Raw genomic sequence first — 12,813 nt, forward strand, 5'->3', positions numbered from 1 at the left:
TGTGTTGGTTAGAGGTGTACCCATGGTGTGTGGATTAGAAGTGTACACAAATAACTGTTGTAAAATATTACACAAACAGTAAACTAACAAATAATATATATATATATATATATATATATATATAAATATATAAATAGATAGATATAAATATAATCTCTAATATATACTAATAATGCAAAAAAAAATGAAAGAACACTTATAACTACTGAAGTAATCAAAGCCCCAAGAGTTAGCTCAATCGGTCAAATCAGTGCCTCGCCAATCGGGAGGTCACAAGGTCAATTCTCGAAAGCTCTTGGGGTCAGGTCAGCATAGGCCGAGGGGTGTGCTCCCCTTCGGGGTATGAGCTACCCAGTTCTTACCGTGGACGTAGTGGCTGCCCATTGACCATGGGTATCCGTGAACCACATGTGAAAAAATAAAAAAAAAACAACAACAACAACAACAACAAAAAAACAACAAAAACAAAAAACTACTACTGAAGTAATCAACAGTATAAACTATGAACTAACGAGTAAAATCAACTTCCTTGCCATTAAAAAAAATACCTACTCATTTAATTTCACCCTTTAAAATATAACTTCACTGCAAATTTTTTGCCCCATATACAATACTTCTCTACGTGAACTTAAATTGAATAAAATGCAATACCCATTAGATGTATACCTAAACGAATTTCAACCATCCATCGAACAACCAATCAAAGAAATTATAAATACCAATTTTTATGTAGGGGCTCAACTGATGTATGTTATAGGTTAGTGGTTTAACTGTTATCTCTTGTAGTGCACTTTCAAGATGAAAAGCTGCAACTCTTCGGCAAAATTTGCCACAACTTTCTATTTATGTGAATCAATCTGAATTTCATAATGTTGGAAGGAGATTAGATCTCATCTTCCATATATCGTATCCCCTCCCATAGATGGTTACAAGGCAATGTTGTTGCTCCCTTCTCTTTCCGACGTACCCCACAGGCGGGAGCACAATACCAGGTTTTATTATACTGGGAACCAGTGTAAGAACAGTCAACGAAAAGTTCTTGGTTAACTTCGAGGCTACTACCCTACTGAGCCCTTCTTGGCCTCGACGCTCTCCAGCCAATATGATCAAGGGCTCAGCAATGTAGGATCTGGTCATTCTATATTCTCATTTCTACACAAGGAATTTGAACATTATTGTTCCATGTTTCGGGGGTTAGCCTTTTCCAGTTACCTTATCATGCTATCTGTTTTATACTTCTAGTTTGGATTGGTTAACCAGGAATATATGTTTTATACTTCTTGTTTGTTGTTATTGTTGGTTTTCAGAGCACAAACACGATTTAGCAGAACAATAACGCAAAAAGAACTATAATAGTACCCAAGAGTTTCCGTAGTACAACCTGACACTTTGTCAAAGAAACATCCACGAGCAAAGCAAGGCAAAAGGTTTTATTGCGGGCGAAATAATACAATCAGGCTTACACCCACACAGCCTCCTAATATCTAGAAATCATATTAAAAATATAGGCACTGTTACAATAATTTTTTATAATTATCTTATGACCATCAGAATGACCACAACAAAATAGCTAAACATAGTTTTACATTGACATTTTCTTTTAACATATTGTTATCATATTCTAACAGTTACTACTCCTTTCATAAACCATTTTCTATGCCCATTTCTGGAAACCAGTAATTTTATTTCATCCAATATGAGACTGATACGAGGGTTTTAAGAAATGACGGTTCTCTATGCATGTTATTGATAATATTACGACTTTATATTTCATACATGCGTTGCAAACAGTGAAATGATTCTGAGTAGTCTATGGCATGCAGAAAGAAAACAACAATAATTTGAACCCTTCAAGGTAACAAGTTCCCAACAATTCTCCAGACTAGTACTGAATTGCACACAGTGGTAATGGCATTCTTAAATATAAATTATAACTGAAAACTGGCAATGAACATATTAGATGGGCCCTATTTTTCTGTCTTTCTATATACACTGTTGCAGACTGTCATTTTGGGAATATAAATGATAAATTATAATTAAGCAAATGCTGCCACACATGTGACCATACTATATCGGTCCATTTTTCTGTTCCTCCATAAATAGTGCTGATATACTAGAGATAAAAATGAATATCAATAGGGTATTTATTACTTCCGAATTCGGTGAAAAAACTTTTTAACGGTTTATTGATTCCAAATGTAAATCGAAAACAAAATAGAATTCCCAACTCCTTTGAAAACAAAATAGCCTCCGAGCATGACCTGTACAAATACGCAAATTATTAGATACAACAATTACTTGGAATGAATTAAATTGGAATCTAGCAAAATACATAATCTTGTTAAGAGAACTTGACTGGCTTCTGACCTTAACATGCATTTAAAAGTTCATCATATACTTCATTGGCTGTTACCAAAGTTCTCTAACCATCCTAAAAGGCTTTCCTGGGAACTGAACTGTGAATCCTACAGAATAATCAGAGTTAAAAAATAAAAATCAGAGGGAAAAATGAACTAGATATTGCAGATGAGGACGTCAAGTAATTTATATCTAAGTACTTACAACAAATGCAATGGGCCCATCAGGTGGCGTATCAAAATCTAAGTTTGCTAGATCATAATATGAAGTTTGATGCATTTCCTTTTCATGTCCATTCCCTCCAATCCGACCACAATCAGACAAACCAGGGATGTTGTTCGTTTCTTCAACATTCTCCTGACAAGATCCGCTTCCAAGTATCTCCTCGCAAGAAAAATGGCCAACCATCTGCTTCTGTGAATCTTCGAAACACTGAGATTCCCCTGCCAACCATGAAGTCACGCCTCGAATATAGATCTGTCCATCACATTCTGCTTCAATAGGTCTGGAAGGCAAATGAAATTTTGGATCAAGATCTGCAGCCTATTTCCAGAAAGTTTAAGAAATCACAAAACACCAACTGTATCAATAAATTCATATATTGAAGGCCATTTGAAAATGCAAATTGATTTGAAAAAATCAACTAAAATTTATAAATAAGAACCTATTTTTTAGTATAATATTTTGGATTGACACTGTCAACGACCTAGAAGTATATGAACAATGGAATTCCCAAATTTTCTAAACTCAAACAATGTATACCGTCAAATGTTGAAGTGACAATTTCAAATGCCAACATGGAACACAACTATGAACTATTGGCAATCAGAGCAAGACCATGTTATTTAATATTATTCAGCAATGGTTATACCTGAGGTGATGATGCACGGAACATATGTTCTTCCTCAATTCGATCGAGACAAGAATGTTGCTTCTTTGAACATGGTTGGGGAGTACTTGTTGTAGGTGTTGATGGATCACCTTTGCTGTTTGAAGTCCCAGCATCCTCCTCTTTAGGTATGCCTGGATCATTTTTATCACATTGCTTTAATCGTATTTTTGACACAACAAACTCATCTTCTTTTTCATCCTCAGTCCCAAGATGGTATTGGTGCATCACCCAATTTGTTTTCACTGATTTTGAGCCTTTTGAAGGAATCGTATAGAGGACCATTCTTTTTTTGCAACCAATCTGTTCCCCATTTTCACATACTTTCTCTGTTTCTCCTGTCTTGTGCCAACGAAAATTGTCAACCTTTCGACGCTTACGAGTTCCAGTTGTATAAGCGTTGCTTGTCCTGTGAAAGAAATGGGTGCTGCTTCCGTCTTGCTTGACCCCTATTCTTCCAATAAGACAATTGTACAAATGAATATTACATATCAAAAAATAATGGCATATTGAGCAATGTTTGACCCTATTATACGAGTGCATAATAAATGCATACATATAACATGCATGCATAAAATATATAAGATAGCCAACAATCACCTGGAAAATTCTCAGGGTGTGTATAGCAAATGCCATCACGTTCCTCTATTGTCAAAATGAATTCATTGATGAGTGGGTGAGGGCTTGATTTTCCTATTCCAACTTTTGCTGCTAAATGTCCTACAAGCTGTTCGTCACTAGGCTCAAACTTTACACCAGAGGGAAGCCCCGGCCACTCTTGAGTCACCTGAAAATAATAGGGTCAGAGCATAGCATATGCAAGGAATGAATTTTCAATAAATAGCACTTCAACTATTTAATCGTGATTTGTTTCAACTTTCTTCTTTGTAGAAGAAAGAGAGCTATCATATAATTCAGCTATAAAAGCAAAGTGATAAAAAGGATCAGCAATTAAGTGCATCATATATTGGCGTATCTCTTTCAGATTTTCATAAAAAATTGGATCAGCAAAACCTTATAAATCTGAGCGTGCTTTGGATTCCTCTACCTTCCCTTCATTGAAATTTGGAATGACGAGGGATTCTGATGTCCGTAGTCTGCACAATGCATAGGGCCTTGGTAAACTTTATTCTAAAATGTCAAGAGATGATGGACCAATTTAAATTTATGCCTATTTATATTGGAGGAATCTTTTCCTTCATTTCCGGAACTTCTTTTTTAAGCTCTGGGCTACATGTCTCAGATTTATCTCAGATTGTTAAATTTGGCAACTAGGGCCAATCATCACTTTGAGGAATCCAAGAGGTGTAGTATTGATCTAAAGATCATCCCATTCTGACTTGTACAAATGAAGTTATAAATTTATTTTGATTATGGACAAATTGTCAAGGTCGGCCAGCCATCAAATTAGCCTCCTCCAGCCTTCAATGTTGCATATAAATACAAGGTGCCTCCTCATTTCAGCATCTCATTTCATTCATCTTTCTCTCTCATCTTGATTGGGTACGGATTTCTGAGCCTCTCTCTCTCCACACATGCGAAAGGAAGACTGTCTTTTCTAGCTGCTGTGTTGACCACATTTGACAGAAATTTCAAGAGGCCGTAATTTCAAGACACTGACTTTGACCAGTGTTGACCTTGTTTGACTTCGGTTTTGTGAGGGAGACTTCTGTTTGGGCAGGCTGCTGTTCTGGGCACAGAAACCGAGGCAGTTTGACCCCTTTCTTGACCAGCATTGACTGCCCTAACTCAAGTTGCTGCATTGACTTTTGTTGACCAGATTTGACTAGTTGTTATCGCACTGTTTTGGGCTGCATTATCTTGCAGTTGGAGGCCGAGTTGACCAAGGTTGACCGAGCTGTTTTGGGTCAATTTCAGCCCTGTTGACCAATGTTGACTTTCTGGTTAGGGCTGTCTGTTTCTGCTGTTTTGACTCATCATTTTGGGCAAGTGAATATTGTAAATTGTACTCTCTTTCTACTGAACTTTTGAAGAATTATAAGAAGAATTGATCAAGGGTTTCCCCACATTGGGGTTTGTCCCTGGTTGGTGCCATATCTTGTGTCCTCTTATGTTGGCTTGTCTTATACTGTTATTGTTTATGTTCTATCTGCATTTTACTATCATGTTGATGTGACTGCTATACTGGATATGATATTGGGCTAATAAAGAAAATTGAAGTAAAATTGCTCTAAGCATAAAACATACCATTGTTATCCTAAAATTAACATGGTATCAGAGGTGAGGTGAAGATAAAGCCCCAGAAAGAGTGAAAAGCAATCACTAAGAGGAGCAATCACTAATCAGGAACAAGTCTCAATGGCCTCCACATCCTACTTCAAGTCTGATGATAAGCTTCATGATAAGTCTGATTATCATGCATGGAAGATGTCTCTTGATTTGACTTTAGAAGAGCAAGATGTCATGGATTATGTGCAAGGAAAGATTCCAGAACCTCCTTCAAATGCATTGGCTACTGCTAAGACATAGTACAAGAAGGGTGAAGTTAAAGCCAAGAAAATCATGAAGGATTCTATTCATAAGCACTTAGTCGCTTACATCTCTGATTTAGCAATGCAAATCAAATTCTTTTCCTCAAGAACAAGTTGAAGCATATAAAGAAGGGAAAAGGTGAAGATATTCAATCCTACTTCATGAGGATTACCGATATCAAAAAGGATCTTCTTTCGATTGGTGAAGCTATTGCTGACAGGGAGGGAGCTCACTCTCATTGCCCTTGGAAGTCTTCCTCCTGAATGGCTTGTGTTCAACACTACTATTCTCAATAACGACAATTCCAGGTTTAGAAGAATTGATGACTAGATGTTCTCAAGAAGAAACAAGGATGATGGAATTGGAGATGCCTTCGAATAGGAATAATCCTACCGTATTCTCCGCTTGTGCCAAGAGGAAGAACGATGCAGGTTCAAAGAAGCAAAGTTCAAGGAAGATTAGGATCCAAAAATGGAAGGAAGGGAAGATGCTTCGTTTGCAACAAGCTTGGTCACTATGCCAGGGAGTGTCCAAATAGAAGGGACACATCTCATGATGATGATCACAATCATTATAGGGGCAACAACAACAATCAAAGGAATGGCAGGTTCAACAACAAAGGGAAAAGGAATGCTTCCGCTACTCAACTTGGAAATGATCGGGCTTCTAAATTCTAAGCAAAAGGAATTTCATCTTATATCTGCCCTCTCTACTGCCTCTTCTCTGAATACTTTGGGAAATTCGCTGATTGATAGTGGTGCCTCAAGGCACTTCACCAGGTACAAGGAAGCTCTTTCGAATTTGATAGAGAAGGATACAAATTTGGAAAGTACCCTTGGAGACAATGCCACCTATCTTGTGAAGACAGTTGGGAATGTTAACCCTTCAGTTGAATCAACATAACACCATTCATCTTCAAGAAGTACTATATGTACCTAATCTAAAGAAGAATCTAGTGTCTATCTCAGCGATGGAAGACAAAGAGGTAGCATTCATCGATGGAAAGGTACGTGTGTGGAAAAGAAATTTCAAAGAAGCATTTACTCTTGGATTCAAGGTTGACAGTTTATATCAAATTGGAGGAAGTCCACTAGGAACCATGTCTTGCAACACATCACTTCAATCTGAACTATGACATCAGAGGTTTGCTCATCTTCACCATAAGCCTCTACTCGATGCAAGGAAGATCGTTACAGGTATGCCTGAATTCAAAATAGAGCACGAAGGTGTATGTCAAGGATGTGCCACGGGAAAACATACAAGAGGACCATTCCCCTCAACTGATAGCAAGACCAACACACATTTTGCAATTGGTTCATTTTGATCTATTTGGTATGTTGCCTGTGACATCATTAGGAAGATATTTATATTATGTTGTCTTCATGGATGACTTCTCTTGCAAAACTTGGATATATTTCTTGAAGAAGAAGGATGAAATATTCTCATGGTTCTCTGCCTTCAAAGCCTTGGTGGAAAATCAAACAAGGAAGAAGATCAAGATATTGAGGAACCGATAATGGAACCAAGTATGAGTCAAATGAATTCAATGACTATTGTAGGGAAGCTGGCATTAAGAGGGAGACTACTACTGCATATACTCCTGAGAAAAATGGTGTTGTTGAAAAGAAGAATCGTTCCATTATAGAAACCACTCGTGCCATGCTTCATGATTAAGGACTTCCAAAGTTCCTATGGGGAGAAGCTGCCAGCACTGTTGTGTACATTCAAAATCAATGCCCTCATCAAGCATTGGACTCCAAAACTCTTGTAGAAGTTTTCACCGGTAAGAATCATGATGTTTCTCATTTTAGAATTTTTGGTAGTCCCGTATACTTTCATGTGTCGAAAGAAAAGGGAAGTAAATTGAGGCATCTGGGAAGAAAGGAACTTTTGTGGGCTACAGTAAAACTTCTAAGGGATATAGAATCTATGTGCCTGGTCAAAGAGAAGTAGTGTTGAATCATGATGTCACCTTCGATGAGGATGTTGCCATGAGGGCAAAGAAGCAAATGCAGGAAATTAGGGTGATTCGCAAGATGAGCCAACGAAAACCGATGGATCCCGTTGATCCTCCTCCTCCTCATGAGCCCTCCTCCTCCAAAAGGAGACCCTCATGGTTGAGGGAAACTCTCAAAGATGCCAAGAGACATGTTGCACCAAGGGGGACATTTTGTGAAAGCAAGAAGCCTAATAGGTACCAAGGGTACATAACTGCTATGAGCACCATTATTCAGTTTGAACCTTGCTCATTCGAAAAAGTTGTGAAGCAACAAATATGGAAGGATGCTATGAACGAAGAGTACGCATCAATTATGAAGAATGATGTCTAGGATGTGGTCCCTAGACCCTAGGACAAATCTATTGTCACCTCTAAATGGCTCTACAAGATCAAGCATGGTGCTGATGGAAGTGTTGAAAAGTTCAAGGCCAAATTTGTTGCTCGAGGCTTCTCCCAAAAGGAAGGTGTATATTATGTTGAGATATTTGCACCCGTTGCTCGCTACACCACCATCCGTTCGATTATAGCCCTTGCTGCCTCGCAAGGATGGAATCTACACCAGATGGATGTCAAGAATGCCTTTTTGCATGGTTCACTTAAGGAGGAAGTCTATGTGGAACAACCTAAGGGGTTTGAAGTTCAAAATCATCAGACACATGTATGCAAGTTGAAGAAAGCCCTCTATGGGTTGAAGCAAGCATCCCGAGCTTAGTATGAGAGGATCGATAGCTATCTGATGAAGCTGGGATTTACAAGAAGTGAAGTTGATCTAAACCTTTACTTTAAGGCTGAGAATGATAGACCTCTCATCTTGGTACTCTATGTGGACGATCTCTTTCTAACAGGTGCAGAGCCTCTTATTCATCAATTTAAGGGAGAGTTGGCTTCTGAATTTGATATGAAGGACTTACAACTAATGCATTATTTCCTAGGGTTGGAGGTTTGGCAAAAGCCAAGGGAGATTTTCCTTTTTCAAAAAAAATATGTTGTGAAGCTACTTGAAAGATTTAGGACGGTGAACTGCAAGTCCGTGACTACACCGTTGGAAATCCTTCTGAGTATCATCAACTCATAGGGACCCTGATGTTCTTGGTGAACTCCCGTCCGGACAAATGTTTTGTAGTGAACACATTGAGTCAGTTTATGGTCGAGCCTCATCATATACATTGGATGGCTGCCAAGAATCTCTTCAGATATCTCCGAGGCACAATCACTTATGGACTGAGATACATTGTCGGGAATGTGAGGCTCCATGGTTACTCTGATGCAGACTGGGCTGGCAGTGTGGTGGATCGCAAAAGCACATCAAGATGTTGCTTCTCTCTAAGGCCCGCTTTGGGAATTCCTTCTGAGTATCGTCAACTCATAGAGGCCCTGATGTTCTTGGTGAACCCCCGTCTAGACATATGTTTTGTAGTGAACACATTGAGTCAGTTTATGGTCGAGCCTCATCATATACATTGGATGGCTGCCAAGAATCTCTTCAGATATCTCTGGGGCACAATCACTTATGGACTGAGATACATTGTCGGGAATGTGATGCTCCATGGTTACTCTGATGCAGACTGGGCTAGCAGTGTGGTGGATCGCAAAAGCACATCAAGATGTTGCTTCTCTCCAAGTTCTGCTTCAATATCATCGATGAGCAAGAAGTAGACGTCGATTACTTTAAGCACTGGGCTGGCAGTGTGGTGGATCGCAAAAGCACATCAAGATGTTGCTTCTCTCTAGGTTCTCTCTAAGGCCCGCTTTGGGAATTCCTTCTGATTATCGTCAACTCATAGAGGCCCTGATGTTCTTGGTGAACCCCCGTCTAGACATATGTTTTGTAGTGAACACATTGAGTCAGTTTATGGTCGAGCCTCATCATATACATTGGATGGCTGCCAAGAATCTCTTCAGATATCTCCGGGGCACAATCACTTATGGACTGAGATACATTGTCGGGAATGTGATGCTCCATGGTTACTCTGATGCAGACTGGGCTAGCAGTGTGGTGGATCGCAAAAGCACATCAAGATGTTGCTTCTCTCCAAGTTCTGCTTCAATATCATCGATGAGCAAGAAGTAGACGTCGATTACTTTAAGCACTGTTGAGGCTAAATACATCGCTGCTAGTTTGGCCCCCTGTGAAGCTGTCGGGTTGAGGAAGCTCTTTAGCGAGCTGTTTGGAAGTGTTGGATTCCGTGATCTTCTGTGACAACCATAGTGGGGTTCGTCTGTCTGAGAATCCTATGTTTCATGATCGCTCCCAACATATTGATATTAGGTACCACTTTATCCGGGATATAGTACAGCGGGGAGCAATAAGACTATCATATTGGGACCGATGAGCAGGTCGTCGATATTCTTACAAAGTCCCTCGGGAAGGTCAAATTCTTAACCTTCTGTGAGCGACTTGGAATCGTGGAGAGACCCTCTTATGAGGGTCTTGTATGATAGTGAGCTCTAGGAGCTCTGCGGGGCTTGGGGTACTTCTTGGAGCGATGAGCGACCATAGGGTGACTCACCCTCCCCTAGTGGTGTGTTGTGTACAGGGTGAATGGTTCAATTTCCCCAGTGATACCCCATGGTGGCATATGCATAGACTGAGTGGTTCACCCTCCCCTATCGCATATAAGCAGGATGAATGGTTCACCTTCTCCTATCGGCACATCCTACCCATGCAGTCCGGGACTCATGGGAAGTACCTCTCATCTGGTCAATGAGTAAGGAAATGAGGATAGGGACCATAGTACTACTTATGGATGCATCGTGTACTACCGTACTCCTTATGCTAGGATGTTGATATTGATCTGGGATTAATGGAAACTGACTATGGGTCAGTTAAGAGTGGTATGACACACTCTCTGTTGTTCGAGACTGACTTCAGGTCAGTGGAGAATGGTATGATACATTCTCGATCATTTCTTCTTTCTTCATGGTTCAGCAGAGAAAAGCAGTGCAGTGACAGGGATGGTGCAAATTGTCAAACAGTTTGGCAGGTGATGTTCTCCCTAGATGAGAGGGAGTGTTAAATTTGGCAACTAGGGCCAAACATCACTTTGGACAGCGCTTATGAGGCAACTGATATTTTTCTTAGATTCCTCTTTCTGAGAGGTGTAGGATTGATCTAAAGATTATCCCATTTTGACATGTACAGATGAAGCTATGAATTTATTTTGATTATGGACAAACTGTCAAGGTCGGCCAACCATCAAATTAGCCTCCTCTAACCTTCAACGTTACATATAAATACAACGTGCCTCCTCCTCATTTTGGCATCTCATCTCATTCATCTTTCTCTCGCTCATCTTGATTAGGTACGGATTTCTAGGCCTCTCTCTCCACACATGCATAAGGAAGACTATTTTTTCTAGCTGCTGCGTTGACCAAATTTGACCAAAATTTCATGAGGCTGACTTTGACCAGCATTGACCCTATTTGACTTCAGTTTTGTGAGGGAGACTTCTGTTTGGGCAAGCTACTATTCCAGGCACAAAAACTGAGGCAGTTTGACCCCTGCATTGACCAGGGTCCAGCATTGACTGCCCTAATTCAGGTTGATGCATTGACTTTTGTTGACCATATTTGACTGGTTATTTTTGGATTTTTTGGGCTGCATTATCTTGCTATTGGAGGTCGAGTTGACCAAGGTTGACCAAGATGTTTTGAGTCAATTTCAGCCCTGTTGACCAGCATTGACTTTCTGGTTAGGGATTTTTGTTTCCTTTGTTTTGACTGATCAGTTTGGGCAAGTGAATATTGTAAATTGTACTCTCTCTCTCTCTCTCTGATGAACTTTTGAAGAATTACAAGAAGAATTGATCAAGGGTTTCCCCCACATTGGGGTTTGTCCCTGGTTGGTGCCATATCTTGTGTCCTCTTGTGTTGGCTTTTCTTCTACTGTTATTGTTTATGTTCTATCTGCATTTTACTATCATGTTGATGTGATTGCTATACTGGATATGATATTGAGCTAATAAAGAAAATTGAAGTAAAATTGCTCTGAGCATGGAACATACCTATGTTATCCTAAAATTAACATAGGTGGATCCCTGATCTGTTATGGTTTCCTCTTCCCCCTCACTCTGGTTCCCCAGCCTGTTCAAATTTTTCTTTGTTTTCCTTTAGATTTTCTACGAGCAATTTGTACCATTTTGGGCATCCCACATTTTGGAGCTAAAATACTTTGCTGGCAAGCTGCCATAAGAGTAAATATACCTCCATCCCCACTTTTACTATCTAGGAATAATAACCTGCCATGACAGTATTCTTTTCCTCCTTACACTGGTTGCCTAGCATGTCCAACTTTTCTTTGTTTTCCTTTTGATTTTCTACCAATGATTTTATCATTTTTGGATATCCCACATTTAGGGCTTTCTTTTCCTACTCAAAAATCCTTTGGGGCAAAGATGCCATAAGATATCATAACTCATGGCATATATTACATCTGAAGAAGATATTCCCATAATCCAATTCTTGACTCCACCACGGGCCATCCACATTCACGATGATTCTATCAAACAATATATAGCCAACATATAACCTGGCAGCAAATATTACCCCATTCCCATTTTTACCATCTAGGAATAACAGCCTGCCTATAGAGCTAATTACTACTGTGACATTATTCACCCAAAAGCGAAGGAAGAGATTTGGAAGTCTCACCCAAATAGGGCACATCTAAAGGAGATATTCCCATTTTCAATCATAGAATCCACCACAAACCATCCAAGATGATTCTATCAAACAGTACATTGCTTAAATCCAGTTCAACGCATAACCTGGCAATATTAAATATGCACCAATCCCATTTTTATGGTTAACCATGAGAGATAGCCTGGGAATAACCAAAGCTCCAAACTTACCAGGGAAAAGAGGGTTGTTCAGAATCCAGATGCCAATTAAATCAGTGCTAAAGCCAAGGAGCAGTAATAGAGACAACACCAAGCCTTAGCAAAGCCAAACTTCAAGGGAAGCCTTAGAAGAGCTTCAGCAGAAAAATTTCCATTTTATTGTATCTCTCTTGTGGTTAGAAAATATAGCAGAAAGCCTCGGCCAGAGGAACACTAGAAAGTTGCATGTTTTTTCC

At 39.5% G+C, this 12,813-nt stretch overlaps 1 protein-coding gene across 4 annotated transcripts in view; it reads right to left on the reverse strand.

Annotated features, from left to right (window-relative positions):
• Positions 1 to 1,923: 1,923 nt before the first annotated feature.
• Positions 1,924 to 12,813, reverse strand: part of LOC149173443 (SUPPRESSOR OF GAMMA RESPONSE 1-like) — a 106,511-nt gene continuing 95,621 nt past the window's right edge. For 2 of the 4 annotated variants that reach the window (XM_089424609.1, XM_089424611.1), the window contains exons 3-6: positions 3,848 to 4,034; positions 3,230 to 3,696; positions 2,563 to 2,901; positions 1,928 to 2,261 (exon numbers count right to left, since the gene is read on the reverse strand). In XM_089424609.1, coding sequence (XP_089280735.1) covers positions 2,184 to 2,261; positions 2,563 to 2,901; positions 3,230 to 3,696; positions 3,848 to 4,034 — 1,071 coding nt within the window. In that variant the 3' untranslated portion in view covers positions 1,928 to 2,183. Of the gene's footprint in view, positions 2,262 to 2,367; positions 2,466 to 2,562; positions 2,902 to 3,229; positions 3,697 to 3,847; positions 4,035 to 12,813 lie in introns of all 4 variants that reach the window. The other 2 variants (XM_089424610.1, XM_089424612.1) reach the window with 2 other exon arrangements.

The sequence above is a fragment of the Pinus tabuliformis genome, chromosome 4_2 (genome assembly GCF_031772625.1).
Source record: "Pinus tabuliformis cultivar Carrire ecotype Pingquan chromosome 4_2, CPIR1, whole genome shotgun sequence".
NCBI lineage: Eukaryota > Viridiplantae > Streptophyta > Pinopsida > Pinales > Pinaceae > Pinus > Pinus tabuliformis.